The 13,168-nt window shown below is 37.1% G+C and overlaps 1 protein-coding gene across 9 annotated transcripts in view; it reads right to left on the bottom strand.

Annotated features, from left to right (window-relative positions):
• The window catches only part of HMBOX1 (homeobox containing 1), a 185,312-nt gene that overhangs the window by 47,035 nt on the left and 125,109 nt on the right, over positions 1–13,168 (bottom strand). For all 9 annotated transcript variants that reach the window (XR_009564410.1, XM_030879145.2, XM_030879150.2 and 6 more), the window contains exon 5: positions 3,971–4,081. Coding sequence is in view for 8 of the 9 variants with exons in the window: in XM_030879145.2 (XP_030735005.1) it covers positions 3,971–4,081 (111 nt within the window). In the remaining variant the exon portion in view is untranslated. The remainder of the gene's footprint in view (positions 1–3,970; positions 4,082–13,168) is intronic.

The raw sequence follows: 13,168 nt of genomic DNA, 5'->3' as shown, positions 1-13,168 counted from the left end.
TGTCCATGAAATAAGAATAAATTCTTTAGCTAAAACCAAGGGTTATTTTAAACTCAATAAAATAAAACTGCATTTATCTAGAAAAAATTCTATACCATATTAGCTCTTTTAATAAAGGTGAAAGTGCAAAGAAAAACTTAAAAAAATTAAATTTCAACTGGTAATATCCAATTACTGTTGATGCAACAAAAAGGACCAATTTGACAATTACAAACTTATCCCCTTCTTTTCAGCTAACTCTGAATTACATCCTACAGAAAACTAGAAACTAGACTACAAAGAACTGGACTAGGAAGCTAGAAAGAACTCAGAACTAGAATGGATTTGATTCTTAAATAAAAAATAGGAAGTCCTTTTACAGGGGGACAGTTGGTAATGCAACTTCATAGAAAAGCAAATGCATATAATTAGGGGTACTTACTGTTAAAAGGAGGAGGCACTATATCCTTAAAGAAAAAAACACCTGCTAATTAACAGCTGGATGAATGCTGTTAGCCCTTTCCCATTTTCCTGTTAAAACTGGATTCCAATAGTAGTATTCCACAGTCGGCAGTGCTGTCAGATCAGCTACAACAATGCCGACATGATAGTCCGCCTTCCCGCTTGTAATGAATTCATTTTCCTGGTATCCCAGTCCCTGTATGAGATTGAAGTCCAGCCCTGAAATCCAGTGTGGTAATTTAGCTTTACCAGCTATGATTAGATTACATGTCAGGCACTGATCTAAGTGCCAAATCCAAGAGACAAAAATCCCTTCTCTTATGGAGGCTGATTACCTGGCACAGCTGGACTTGTGTTTGTCTTTCAAATTCTTCATTGCTCTGCTGTATATATTTTGGAACATCTTAACAATCCCTCTGATACTCCCCCTGGTAGCCAATTGCTGGCATGTGACCAGGTTTATGAAGCCCTTGGGCACAGTTCCTTATTTACCTAGCCCAACTCTTGTTATCAATATCATAGCCTAAGCTGCTCTATTAAACAGACCAAGTGCCAAGTTTTTGTTCCTTTCCATCTGATTTGCTCTGCTGTGAGTCACGGGAGAAGTCAGCTCTTTGGGAAGACTGCTTAGAGCTCAGATGGAAGTGTTGCCTCAACATGAGTCTTTAGACTGCGCTGTCCTATATGGTAGCCGCTAGCCACACGTGGTTATTGAGCACTTGAAATATGGCTGATTGCAGATGGCATGTGCTTTAAGTGTAAAATACACATTGTATTTCAAAGAAAAAGAAAGAAAAGGAAAAAGAGAGAGAGAGAGAAAAAAAGGAAGAAAGGAAGGACTGAAGGAAGAGAGAGAAGGAAAGCTCTCAGTAATTTTTTGAAGTGTTGATTAAATGTTGAAGTGATAATACAAGCATAAATATTGATACATTATCAAAATTAATTTTAGCTATTTCTTCTTTTTAAAATGTGGCTACTAGATAATTTAAATTACATATGTCATTTGCATTATATTTCTACTAAACTGTGCTGTTTTAGAACATTTAACTAATGGCAGCAACAACAGAGTCATTATTTTGAGAGGTTTGCCTGTATATCTAGATATCATTAGAAAAATATCTAAAAAGGGAAGTTCCTCTTTGTAGAAAAACTGCCAGCTAGTAAATATTGAAGGAATGCTAGATTACATCATCACCATTTTGCAATCGCCCATCAGAATAACTGATTCAGGTGAGCATCATCAATGGACGCTAAGACCACTGGCAAAGCTTGTTGCAGAAAAGGCTATTCATCCAGCGGCAAAGTAATGCCCTACAGATTATTTAAAAGCTGCAAAAACAGGATCCGGTGGCCACCACTTTAACAAACAATCAAACTTAGCACATGAGTAGTGCTACTACCTGACACTACATACCTCTTGACATGTGGTAACGTGAGGTATACATTACCTACAAAGCATTTTGCCCCAATGTTTTATTGTGAAAAATTTCAAACATACAGCAACAATGAAAGAATTTTATAGTGAAAATCTGTACCCATACCATCTAATATTTTACTATACCTAGTTTATCACATATCCATCTCCCTATTCATTTTATTTTGATGTGTTTCAAAGTTAACTGCAGCCATTAGTAAATGTCCTCCCTAAACAATCTATGAAGTACTCTTGTCAAAAACTATTTAACCTGAATCTAATCAAGCCTCTAATCCTAACTTCCAGTGTATGTGAAATACACAGGCTATAGAGGAACAAGTTAGTCGACACTACGAGCATACAGAAAAGCCCAGAATGTGAGACATTCTGTAAGGTTAGATGGTTTAAAAAGTTTATGTCATGAAAGAAAAATTTTAAGTGACTAGTTTTAAGACTCTAAAGAGACATAACAAATTCCAATCTGTCAACCTAAATCACATACTATTTAATGAAAAAAAAAGCTGATAAATCAGCAGTACAGGATTAACAGATAAAAAGTACTATACATAAAATATATAAGCAACAAGGATTTACTGTATAGTACAGGGAACTATATTCAATATCTTGTAAAACCTATAATGGAAAATAATCTGAAAAAATATATATAATTGAATCACTTTGCTGTACAGCTGAAACTAACATAATATTGTAAATCAACTATACTTCAATTAAAAAATTAATTCTAAAAAAAGTTACAAAAGACAATCTTGCAACAACTAAAGAAATGTGAATATGGACTGAATATTAGGTGTTATTATGGAATTAAAATTAATTTTCTTAGATGTGATTGTAGGGGCTGTGGTTATGTAGGCGATTACCCTTTTTTCAGGAGACGAATGCTAAAGAGAGAAAGAGTATGTGTTTGTATACACACATACATACATTTTAAAATTTATTCATTTATTTATTTTATAGGGAAAAACAAATATAGCAAAATGTTAACAATTATTGTATCTACGAAGAGGATAAACAGGTGTTAGCTGTGCTGGTCTTTTAATTTTTCTGTATATCTGAAATATAAAAAATGGGGGGCTGGGTAGATTAAAAAATTCATTGCGAAGAGATTGATACGGTCTGTTCTGTTTTGTCTGCCTGAGCCTTTCAAAGTGATCTTTGGGAAAAAAAAATCTAAGCACAGATACACACACACAAATATGTCTCTATAACATTATTTCCACCTCAGAGCCAATGCTATTATTAGCTAAGAGCCTTCAATACTCGATATTCGAATTGATAATTTAGTCTGTAAGCAAAGGCTTTAATGCTGTAGTACTACAGAAGATAGTTCAATCACAAGGTTAAACTTGAGACAGATCTCACTGCCACCAGTCTGTGTAATGTGTAGATTGAGGGAGTCCATCACAAACTTCAGATTTTACTTATATACCACCATTAAAAGCATCCTGCAATAGATCTTGCCTCTTCCTGGCAACTTCTGACACAAAGGTTTTTGTGATCTTTTTAAAGATTTCAGTCTATTTTCCAACCTACTGCTGCCCCCAAAGTCAACAGGGCAGCTTCACCCTAAAGCCCAAAGACACATTCATTACCCAAAATTAGAATTAGAAAGAGAAAATCATTAGCAGGAATCATTGGATATGGTATAGCATGAACAAAATAAAAGTATTAAATTTATATTACTAACTAAAACAAGATTTACAAAAACACATATAAAACTAGGTATGGAATCTTATATGTACCAATACCTATAGGTGAGGGAAAAAAAACTGGCTACTGACTATCATGACCTTTCTTTCAAATTATGGTTAGAAATGTCATATAACCTGGAAAACAAAGAGGCACCTTGGAGGAAGCAGTGAAAATGACTAGATAATATTAGACACTAAGCTAAAAATTGGTACAATCAGGGCTTAGGTTTTACAGTTAAGAGTGTTCTTTGGCATAAAGGAACAACAGTAAAGTATGAAACTACCTTGGGGAAGACAAACCAAGGAACACTATGGAGTGGAATGGAATCCAATTATGGAGTCAATAAAGTAATTAATTTATATTTGTCCCATTTCAGATGCAATAAAAAAAGGAAAAAATATTTACCAGGGTTTGTCTTTTCAAGCTGATACCATCGGTAAAACGCTCTTTTCTTCTGTTCACTCAGGTCTGATCCCTGCTGCAACAGCCAGTGAGAGATCCGGCTCTGACTGATACCTGTGGAGAAAGAGAAACAGCTGCTGTGGATACTGCAATTACAGGGAAGTTAATGAGGGATCTGTTGGTTCTAGGTTATTGGGTACTTTATTCTCTGTTAATTCTATAAGGAAGCTGCAACTTGAGCAAGGCTTTTAATATTGGGCTTCCTTCTAAAAGCTGACTGCAAGGATATATTCAGAAATGATCTATAAGAGGTCAAAGCATTTTATTTACCAAGACTTAAAAATGGTCTCTAAATTAATTTCTAAACCAGGTTCATGAATGTGAGATAAGTGAAGAGCTATCTAAATAACAGTTGTCAGAAGTTGATTAAGTTTGTGCTCCTTCAACCACCATCACCACCTCCACCCCGATCCTGGTTTAGAACATTAGAACTTTTACCAGATATTTGGAAGAAATAAAATCAAGCCAGCACATTTTGCTACTCATTATTGATACTGATAAAAAGATTGAGGGGCTGGGAAAGGAGAGGTCATTGAAAATACTCTCTTCAATAAGATTTCTGGACTATTTGTTAATTCATTCAGGCTAACTCATTTGTTAATTAATTTTCAGGCTCATTAGTATAGATAGCTAACAGTTGGAAGACTTTTAGAGTTATGCTACAATAGGACCTCTTAAGAAATCTCAAGAGGTAAAGATGTTCTTCTAACAGACTTAACGAAACACTGAATACAATACAAAGCAGTAGTTTTCAGCTATTACTAACAAGTTCTTGAAAGCAATAAATAAGAAATTGAAAGACCTCCATGTGGAAGGTAAAAAAGCATGTCTAAAACTTACTAGAGTATGAGAATAACATGCTTCTTCTGGTCATTATAGCTATTACAAAATGAATAATTCAACATACAACTGGCAAAAGCAAAGAATAATAGGAAATATAAAACTGTCTTATACACCCATAAGGCACTTTCCAAAAGACCATGCAGCTACCATAGAGGGTTAACAGTATATAAACTCTCCCAAGGAATTACTTATGGTAACTGGATAGTAATGAATACCACCTGTGCCAGCACCTGTTTAAAGCTGTAACTCACAACAGAAAGAGTGGTTATCATGAAGTAATCACGCCCCCTAACATAAGAAGAACCAGGAGGTCTGGTTATCACATTTAACTCATTAAAAGCAAGCCCCTAGCTTCTGTACTTTTAAAAACCTACGTTAAAAGAAAATTTGCAGAAATGGGGGAGGGCAGTTTTGTTAAAAGTTGGGCTGAGAAGCATGGTTCTCTGATTGGAAACACCTTTCACTTTCAAAGGGTGAAATTCAAAGAGTCTTTCCAAAACCGAAGAGATTATATTCTCAAATCATTCACACAGCAGTTTTTCAATGGACTGAAGATCTATGTGATACAGGTGCTGGCAGCTATCTCTGTATGCTTGTTTTAAGAGAATGCAAATTATTCAGTATAATTAAATTGGCCATGTTTAGCAATACTTTCACCAAAAGTCTAGTTTCAAACATTATACTATTTTTCACATGACTTTTTGGGTTTTTTTGGCGGCGTTGCGGTGCACGGGTTTCTCATTGCGGTGGCTTCTCTTGTTGCAGAGCACGGGCTCTAGGCGCGCAGGCCTCAGTAGTTGTGGCTCCGGACTCTAGAGCGCAGGCTAAGTAGTTGTGGTACACGGGCTTAGTTGCTCTGTGGCATGTAGGATCTTCCTGGACCAGGGCTCGAACCCGTGTCCCCTGCATTGGCAGGTGGATTATTAACCACTGTGCCACCAGGGAAGCCCTCACATGAGTTTTTAACAAGAGTGAAGAAATCAACCATGTACCACCATGAAATCAAAACTGATTTTCATGTCAACAAAATGAAACCATTTTACATGGATTCTTACATTGGTATCATACTACTCAAAAAGAGAGGGAATTTGAGGAAAATCTGCTAATAAAAAACCCCAAATATATCGGTTCTGTTACCTACAGTATTAAATCTTCCTCAAACAGTCAGATCACACATAGAACAAACCACAGAGTCTACTAGACATTAGAGGTGTCCAGGTTCTGGCTGTGCTATAGTGGGGCAAGAGGGCAAAAGCCCAGCAAAAGGAGAGTAAATTATGGTATATTCATATAATAAGATACTATGCAGACTTATGTTCTAAAATAGCCATCAAAACCAAACAATAGAAAACCAAACAAAAAGCCATCAACTCCAAGTGTTGGCAGGGCATATATGAAACTCTCATATTGCTGACGGAAGGGTAAAGTGTCAGGGCCCCTTTGGGAAACAACTGGGCAATATCTACTAAAGCTGAACATACGCATACCATATGATCTAGCAATTTCTTTTCTTGGTATACAGCCCACAGAAATGTGTACATACTCAAAAGAATATGTTCCAAAAACTCGTACTGGAAGGCTTATATGAGCATTGTCTAATCATAGTCCCCAGTTTGAAACAACTCAAATACCCATCAACAGGAAAATGCATAAACTGTGGTATTTATATATTCTACTACAGACTACTACAACAAATAGAAAAAGGGAAAACTACTGCTACATGAAGTCACATGGATAAATCTCACAAAAATAATGTTGGCCAAAAATAGTCACACATACAGGTAAAAAAAGCCACGCACAATACTGTATGATTCAATTTACATAAAGTTTAAAAACAGACACAATTATATATATGTATATGGATGACAATCAGAATAGTGGTTATCTGTCATTAGGAGGGAGGAGGTTAATTACTGGAGGTAGAATGAGTAAGGCCCATGAAGTGACCAGCACTGTTCTTGATCTTGATCTGGATGGTGGTTACATGTGTGTCTTCACTTTGTAAAAGCCATTAAACTGGACACTTTTCTCTATGTTGTATTTCAATGAAGTTTTCCCAAGAAAGTTTTAAAAATTCTATGAGGTGTTAAAAAAAAAAACAAATGGATATGTATCAATATGGAAAGATCCCCATGATATAAATGGAAAAGTATATAGTTTAATGAATACATATATTTTTACATAATCTACGTTGTTTTGTACAGTAACAAAAGCTCATATATAGCCAAAGATACACAATACGAATTTAGAGTGGCAGACTCTCCCTCCATTGTACACCTCTATATCGTTTTCTTAATCTGTCTACAAATATTTATTAACTTATTTTATTTTAGCCTTTCCCTATAAACACTACACACTTTATTGGCTGCTTTATAAACACTGTAATTAAGTTAAACAAAACAGAAGTGTGAAAAGAAGTTAATTTCAGCCTTCCCTGGCCAAGTCCACTCTGGGGTAATCAGTGTTAACTGTTAATATATGTTGTTCTACAATTTTCTCTATGTGTAATTATTAATTTAATAAAACAAAGGGAGAGAAGGTAATAAAGAATATCCTCCTGTCTAGTCTTTTGTGAGAGGAGGAAACAAACAAGGAACTTCTTCCCTGTAAACTTAATCTCAGTTTTCATAAGAAAACAAAGTAATAAAGCAAGCAGTTTTTCCAGAAAAGGCACTATAAAAATTAAATATGGGGCTTCCCTGTTGGCGCAGTGGTTGAGAGTCTGCCTGCCGATGCAGGGGACACGGGTTCGTGCCCTGGTCTGGGAAGATCCCACATGCCGCGGAGCGGCTGGGCCAGTGAGCCATGGCCACTGAGCCTGCGCGTCTGGAGCCTGTGCTCCGCAACGGGAGAGGCCACAACAGTGAGAGGCCCGCGTACCGCAAAAAAAAAAAAAAAAAATTAAATATGTACAATAATACATTTTACAATGATATTTCTTCGTTAGCAACTTGCTGATCGGTAGGGTTCCTTTAACTTTTCCTTCTGGGGCCGGTCCATGTCTTTGGAACTTCAATTGAGCTAGGTGTCAAAAGGCCCTGCAGCTTCTCTTTACTGTCAGCTCTGGTACCTCTCCTTCAGAGAAAATTTTCCTAACTCCCTTTACTTCCCACTGCTGAACACAATGTCATTCTCCACAAGTTTTAGCTCCTCAAAAGCTCTTTTCTACCTTTCACAGGGCAGAAGAAAAGAAAAATTTACATATAACCTTCATACACTGAGAGACTAAAACTAAACCCTGATTAATTTCTTTCCAATAAGAAAGTGATCACATTGTGTTCAAAGGATGAAAAACCCTTTTTGCCAGTCTCATTCACATTCTTTTCTGAGCTTCAGCTCCATCCTTCCAGTTCCTCAAATGCTATGCTCCCTTCCACCAGAGGGCTCTCCACCACAACGCATTCTTGTCAAAGTCCCTAGTACTACAAATTTAAATGTTTCTTCTTCCTCCAACTTCCTTTGGCACGTGACACTACTGACCCACTCACATCATCTTCATCCTTGGAATGCTGGATACAACTCTCCAACGCAACTTTTCAGTCAACTTCAGGGATTGCTTTGTTATCTCCTTACATGTTAGTGCCCCAAGATTCCATGTTTAAGCATCTTCTTTCATTCTACACACTCTTCCTTCGATCATCTCAACCATCAACAATCAGGGTTTAAAATATCTAAATACCAATGACTTCCAGAACACCAGACTGGTCTTTCAAACCATCTGCTAGACGGTTTCATGAGAATTTCCCACAGGTCTTCAACGTAGTAAACTTGATTCATTATCCTCTTCCTTTAAATCTGTTCTTCCTCCTGTGTCCCCCATCTCAATTTTATGTTCCATTCTACTCCTTCCCCCAACTCTTATATGCTTACTAAATCCAATCCCTTTCTCTTCCAAAATTTCTCTTCGTCTCTCCAATCCTCATTCCAGCAGTTTGGAATCTCAGCCTCTTTTGCCTAGATAACTGAAATAACTCTGATGAAAAGAACAAGTCATCTAAGATCCACAAAGTACAAAATCCTCATGATCAGATCCTTTTTAATTAGAAGATCACTTCACAGATGAAAATGTGAAATGTGCTTCTTCAATTTCCTACTTGAGAGCTGCAGTCATCTCTGCAATTCACCTTCCACAGTGTGAGAGATATGTCTCAAAAAATTTAAGTTATAACACATGCAACCATTCTCCATAAAAATAACTCACAAATGCAGAGAAAAAAGCCCTTCCTCCATCTCTAACCCTTCTCTCATTCCCTAGAGGTATCTCTGTTTATTTGGTGTGAATTCTTCCAAACTCTTTACGATGCATTTAATACACAAACATGTACATATATATATTTAGGGTTTTTTGTTTTTTTTTTTTGCGGTATGCGGGCCTCTCACTGTTGTGGCCTCTTCCGTTGCGGAGCACAGTCTCCAGACGCACAGGCTCAGCGGCCATGGCTCACGGGCCCAGCCGCTCCATGGCATGTGGGATATTCCTGGACCGGGGCACGAACCCGTGTCCCCTGCATCGGCAGGCGGACTCTCAACCACTGCGCCACCAGGGAAGCCCTGGGGTTTTTTTTTTTAAACACACATTTGGAGTTAACCTATACATAATAAGTAGCAATGTTTCTCACATAATGTCTTGGAATTTTCTCACGTATCACATTGTGAACCTTCATCATTCTAATGGCTACATGGTATTTTATATCAGAAATATACCATAATCCACTTACACATTTACCTGTTATTAGACATTTCAACTGTTGCTAACATTTTACTATTATAAGTGATGCAATGAACACTCTATGCTTATCTTTGTGTATATAAAGAAATATCTTAGGGCCAATTCACAGGAATTGAGTTTGATTCGTAGCATACGAGTGGCATTTAAGTTTGTGATGGATACTACCAAATTGTCCCCTAAAGAAGATTGTACCCAATTTTATATTCTAACCAACAGTGATGAGAATTTTTCCCTACATCCTCACCATTGCTGCTTATAAAATTTATTTTTAGAGTCTGACTTTCTTTTTGTAAACATTAACACATGCTCATTATAAAAAGAATTCTACACAATTCAGAGGAAAGTAGAACAATTAAGAGGAAAGCTAATTAAAAAAATGCATCCAGGGCTTCCCTGGTGGTGCAGTGGTTGAGAGTCCGCTTGCCGGGGATGCAGGTTTGTGCCCCGTTCTGGGAAGATCCCACATGCCGCGGAGTGGCTGGGCCCGTGAGCCATGGCCGCTGAGCCTGCGCGTCCGGAGCCTGTGCTCCGCAACAGGAGAGGCCACAACAGTGAGAGGCCCGCGTACCGTAAAAAAAAAAAAAAAAAACAGCATCCAAATTCTTACCACTTATAAATAACTGCACTTATTACAAGATCACTCCAAGCATATGTGGACATAGAATAGGCAGAAATAATTACTAAAATGAGATAATACTACATGCTGAATTTTTAAATGTAAAAACACCAAATTTAGTTTGATTTGATTTTAACACAAGAAGAAAAATCTAAATAAACTAGAGAGAAGGATCTACTCAAATTTAGTAAATGCTTCTATAGGGGAAATGAGGTTCCTAAGAGTGCAATAAAGCAACAAAAAAGGATCATACGAAAACACTGGGAGGTTGGAAGCACTGTTTTCTAATTTGTGGGCAGTATCTAATGGCTCCTGGCTAAAAAAGCTAAGGAAATTAGCAGACTGTGATAGTTAGTCTCCAGGATGATTCCTAATGATCCTCTTGTTCTTCCTACCTTTGTGTAATCCCCTCCAACACTGCTTCAGGGTTGGTCTGTGCAAACAACAGAATACGGCAGAATATGGTGATTTCTAAGGATAGGTCATGAAAAGTTTCTGCTTTGCTCTATCTTAATAGTTGGTTCTGAGGAAAGCTAGCTGCCATGTTGTGAGACCACTCAATTAGACCCATGGAGAAATCCATGTGGCAAAGAACTGAAGCATTCTACTAACAGCTATGCAAATGAGGCATCTTGGAAGTGAGTCCCCTAGCCTTAGTTAAGACTTAGTTAAGTCTGCTGATGACTGTAGCCTCCTGAGACACCCTGAATCAGAATGACCTGCCTAAGCTGCTTGACCTATAAAAACTAAGTGAGAGAATTAAAATTTAGGTTGTTTCAAGTTGCTAAGGTCAATGTAATCTCTTACGCAGCAATAGATAACTAATACACATACATATACTATACTTTCCCCATTTCCCTTCCCAGCCTGTACACCCAACTCCTGATATTTGGAAGATATTTTTGTGTAGTCAACATTTACATTCTGTCCTGGACTCATAATTCCCATAGTTGTTTACTCATAGTTGTAGATTTAAATGAATTCAGGATTTACCATACAGTTTCTCAGTTTTTCCATTCCTAAGCTCTGTATTTTTGCTTTTGTTTGTAACTGAGGCATATTTTACATACAGTGAGTGCACTGCTCTTAAGTGTATAATTATTTCCATGCTCCCTAAAAGATTCCCCTTGTCCTCTTTTCACTTAATGCTTAAATTTTATATTTTAAACTTAATTTTTGGTTAGTAAGATTTCTTCATCAAGCAATTTTTACCAGTACAGGTTTATTGGTGCTGCATTCCCCAGTGCTTGTATGCCTGTATGTTTGTCTTCCCTGTTTATACTTTAAGGACAATACTACAGGGGAATTTTTGGGGGGCTTAGACTTTCCTTTAAAATCTGTTAAATTGGCGTGATGTCAGTGGGTGGCAGAGTAAGGCCTTCTGAAAAGTTAGTCCCCCCAAAACGCAATGATAGCAAAAGCTGCTCTACCATAAAAGCACTGGCAAAAGTCAAAATCAACTTTTTCAGAACTCTGGAAATTAACCAAAGGTGTGCAACAATCCAAAGAGTATTTATTCAAAAAAAAAAAAAAGCTAAATTTTAGTAAGACCAGCTATATGACATTTTAACTTGAACTATACTCATTCCCATCATCCCAGCATTGCAGTAGACTATATTCTTGTAATCACAGTGAAAACCAAGAATGGTCTATTAGCCACTGGAGAGGGAAAGACAGGTTTGGAGTTCTCCCAAAACACCATTCTAAGAGAACTGTTATTATTTGACCTGTTTGGCACCCCCCTGGAAACTCCCATTTGCAAAGCTCATTCTTATTTGACCTTATCCAGACCTCATTCAGTGTGAATAGCCTTTTCCCTCGGAGGGGAGAGGAAGGGAAGTGGTTTGCAGAAAACAATCAGTGGCAATCATTTAATATGAGGTGATGATGATAACAGTTGGGGCAAACAAGGAACTGAACAAAATATTTAAAAAGCTGAGGAATTCTTAAGATGTCTATGAGGGTCTTTGAAAAGCTCTGATATAATTCTGGGAATTTAGAAGGCCAGGTGCATGCACAGGGCTGTGCACATGCCTAGGTCTACGTGCATGACCAGGGCAATGTGCATCACAGGAAAGAACTATGAAGGCCCTAAGCTCTTGCCTCTGGCTGACTTTGAGACATGGTGCAAAGAGAAAGTGAAGGGTAAGGTAGAATTATAAACTGCCTGCCTGAGCATTAAAGGCATGCCTCAATATATGTACAAAGCTCCTCATCAAAGCTGGGAAATTTATTGGTTCCAGGCATTTAAGGAAATCTCTGTCCAGTAATTAGCTGACTACTAAGCTAACAAGGAAGAGACTTCAGTAGCCACACACCACAAAGAATACTGACTTTACAGGATTAGTCCAGGAAAGTCACTAAACAAAAAGCAACAAAAACAAACAGCAACAACAACAAATCAAGGGGTGGAGAGGAATCTGATTTCAAGAGCTTCCACATTATATTATTTAAACTGTCTAGTTTAAAACAAAACAAAACAAAACTTATGAACCATGAAAGGAAACAGTAAAGCACGGCATGCATAGTAAAAGAAGCAGTCAATAAGAAATGCCTTTGAAGAAACCCAGATGTTAGACTTACTAGACAAAGATTTAAATCAGCTATTTTTAAAAACTAAAGAAAAAATGTCTACAGAATGAAAAGAAAATATGAGAAAAATGCATCATTAAACAGAATATCAATAAAGAGGCAGGAATTACAAGAAGAATCAAATAGAAATTCTGCAGCTAAAAAGTACAATAAGTAAAATGAAAAATTTACTAAAGAAGCTCAATATCAGATGTTAACTGGCAAAAGAAATAGTAAACATGAAGACGGGTTGATTGAGATGATCTTTTATGAGAAAGAGAAAGAAAAAATAATGAAGAAAATAGCAGAATCTCAAAAACTTGTGGGACACTGCCATGTATACCAACATACACATAATGGGATTCCCAGGAGGAAAAGAGAG

This window comes from Globicephala melas, chromosome 6 (genome assembly GCF_963455315.2).
Source record: "Globicephala melas chromosome 6, mGloMel1.2, whole genome shotgun sequence".
Classification (NCBI taxonomy): Eukaryota; Metazoa; Chordata; class Mammalia; order Artiodactyla; family Delphinidae; genus Globicephala; species Globicephala melas.
Note: the sequence above shows the minus strand (reverse complement) of the source record. Positions and strands in the feature narration are given on the sequence as shown.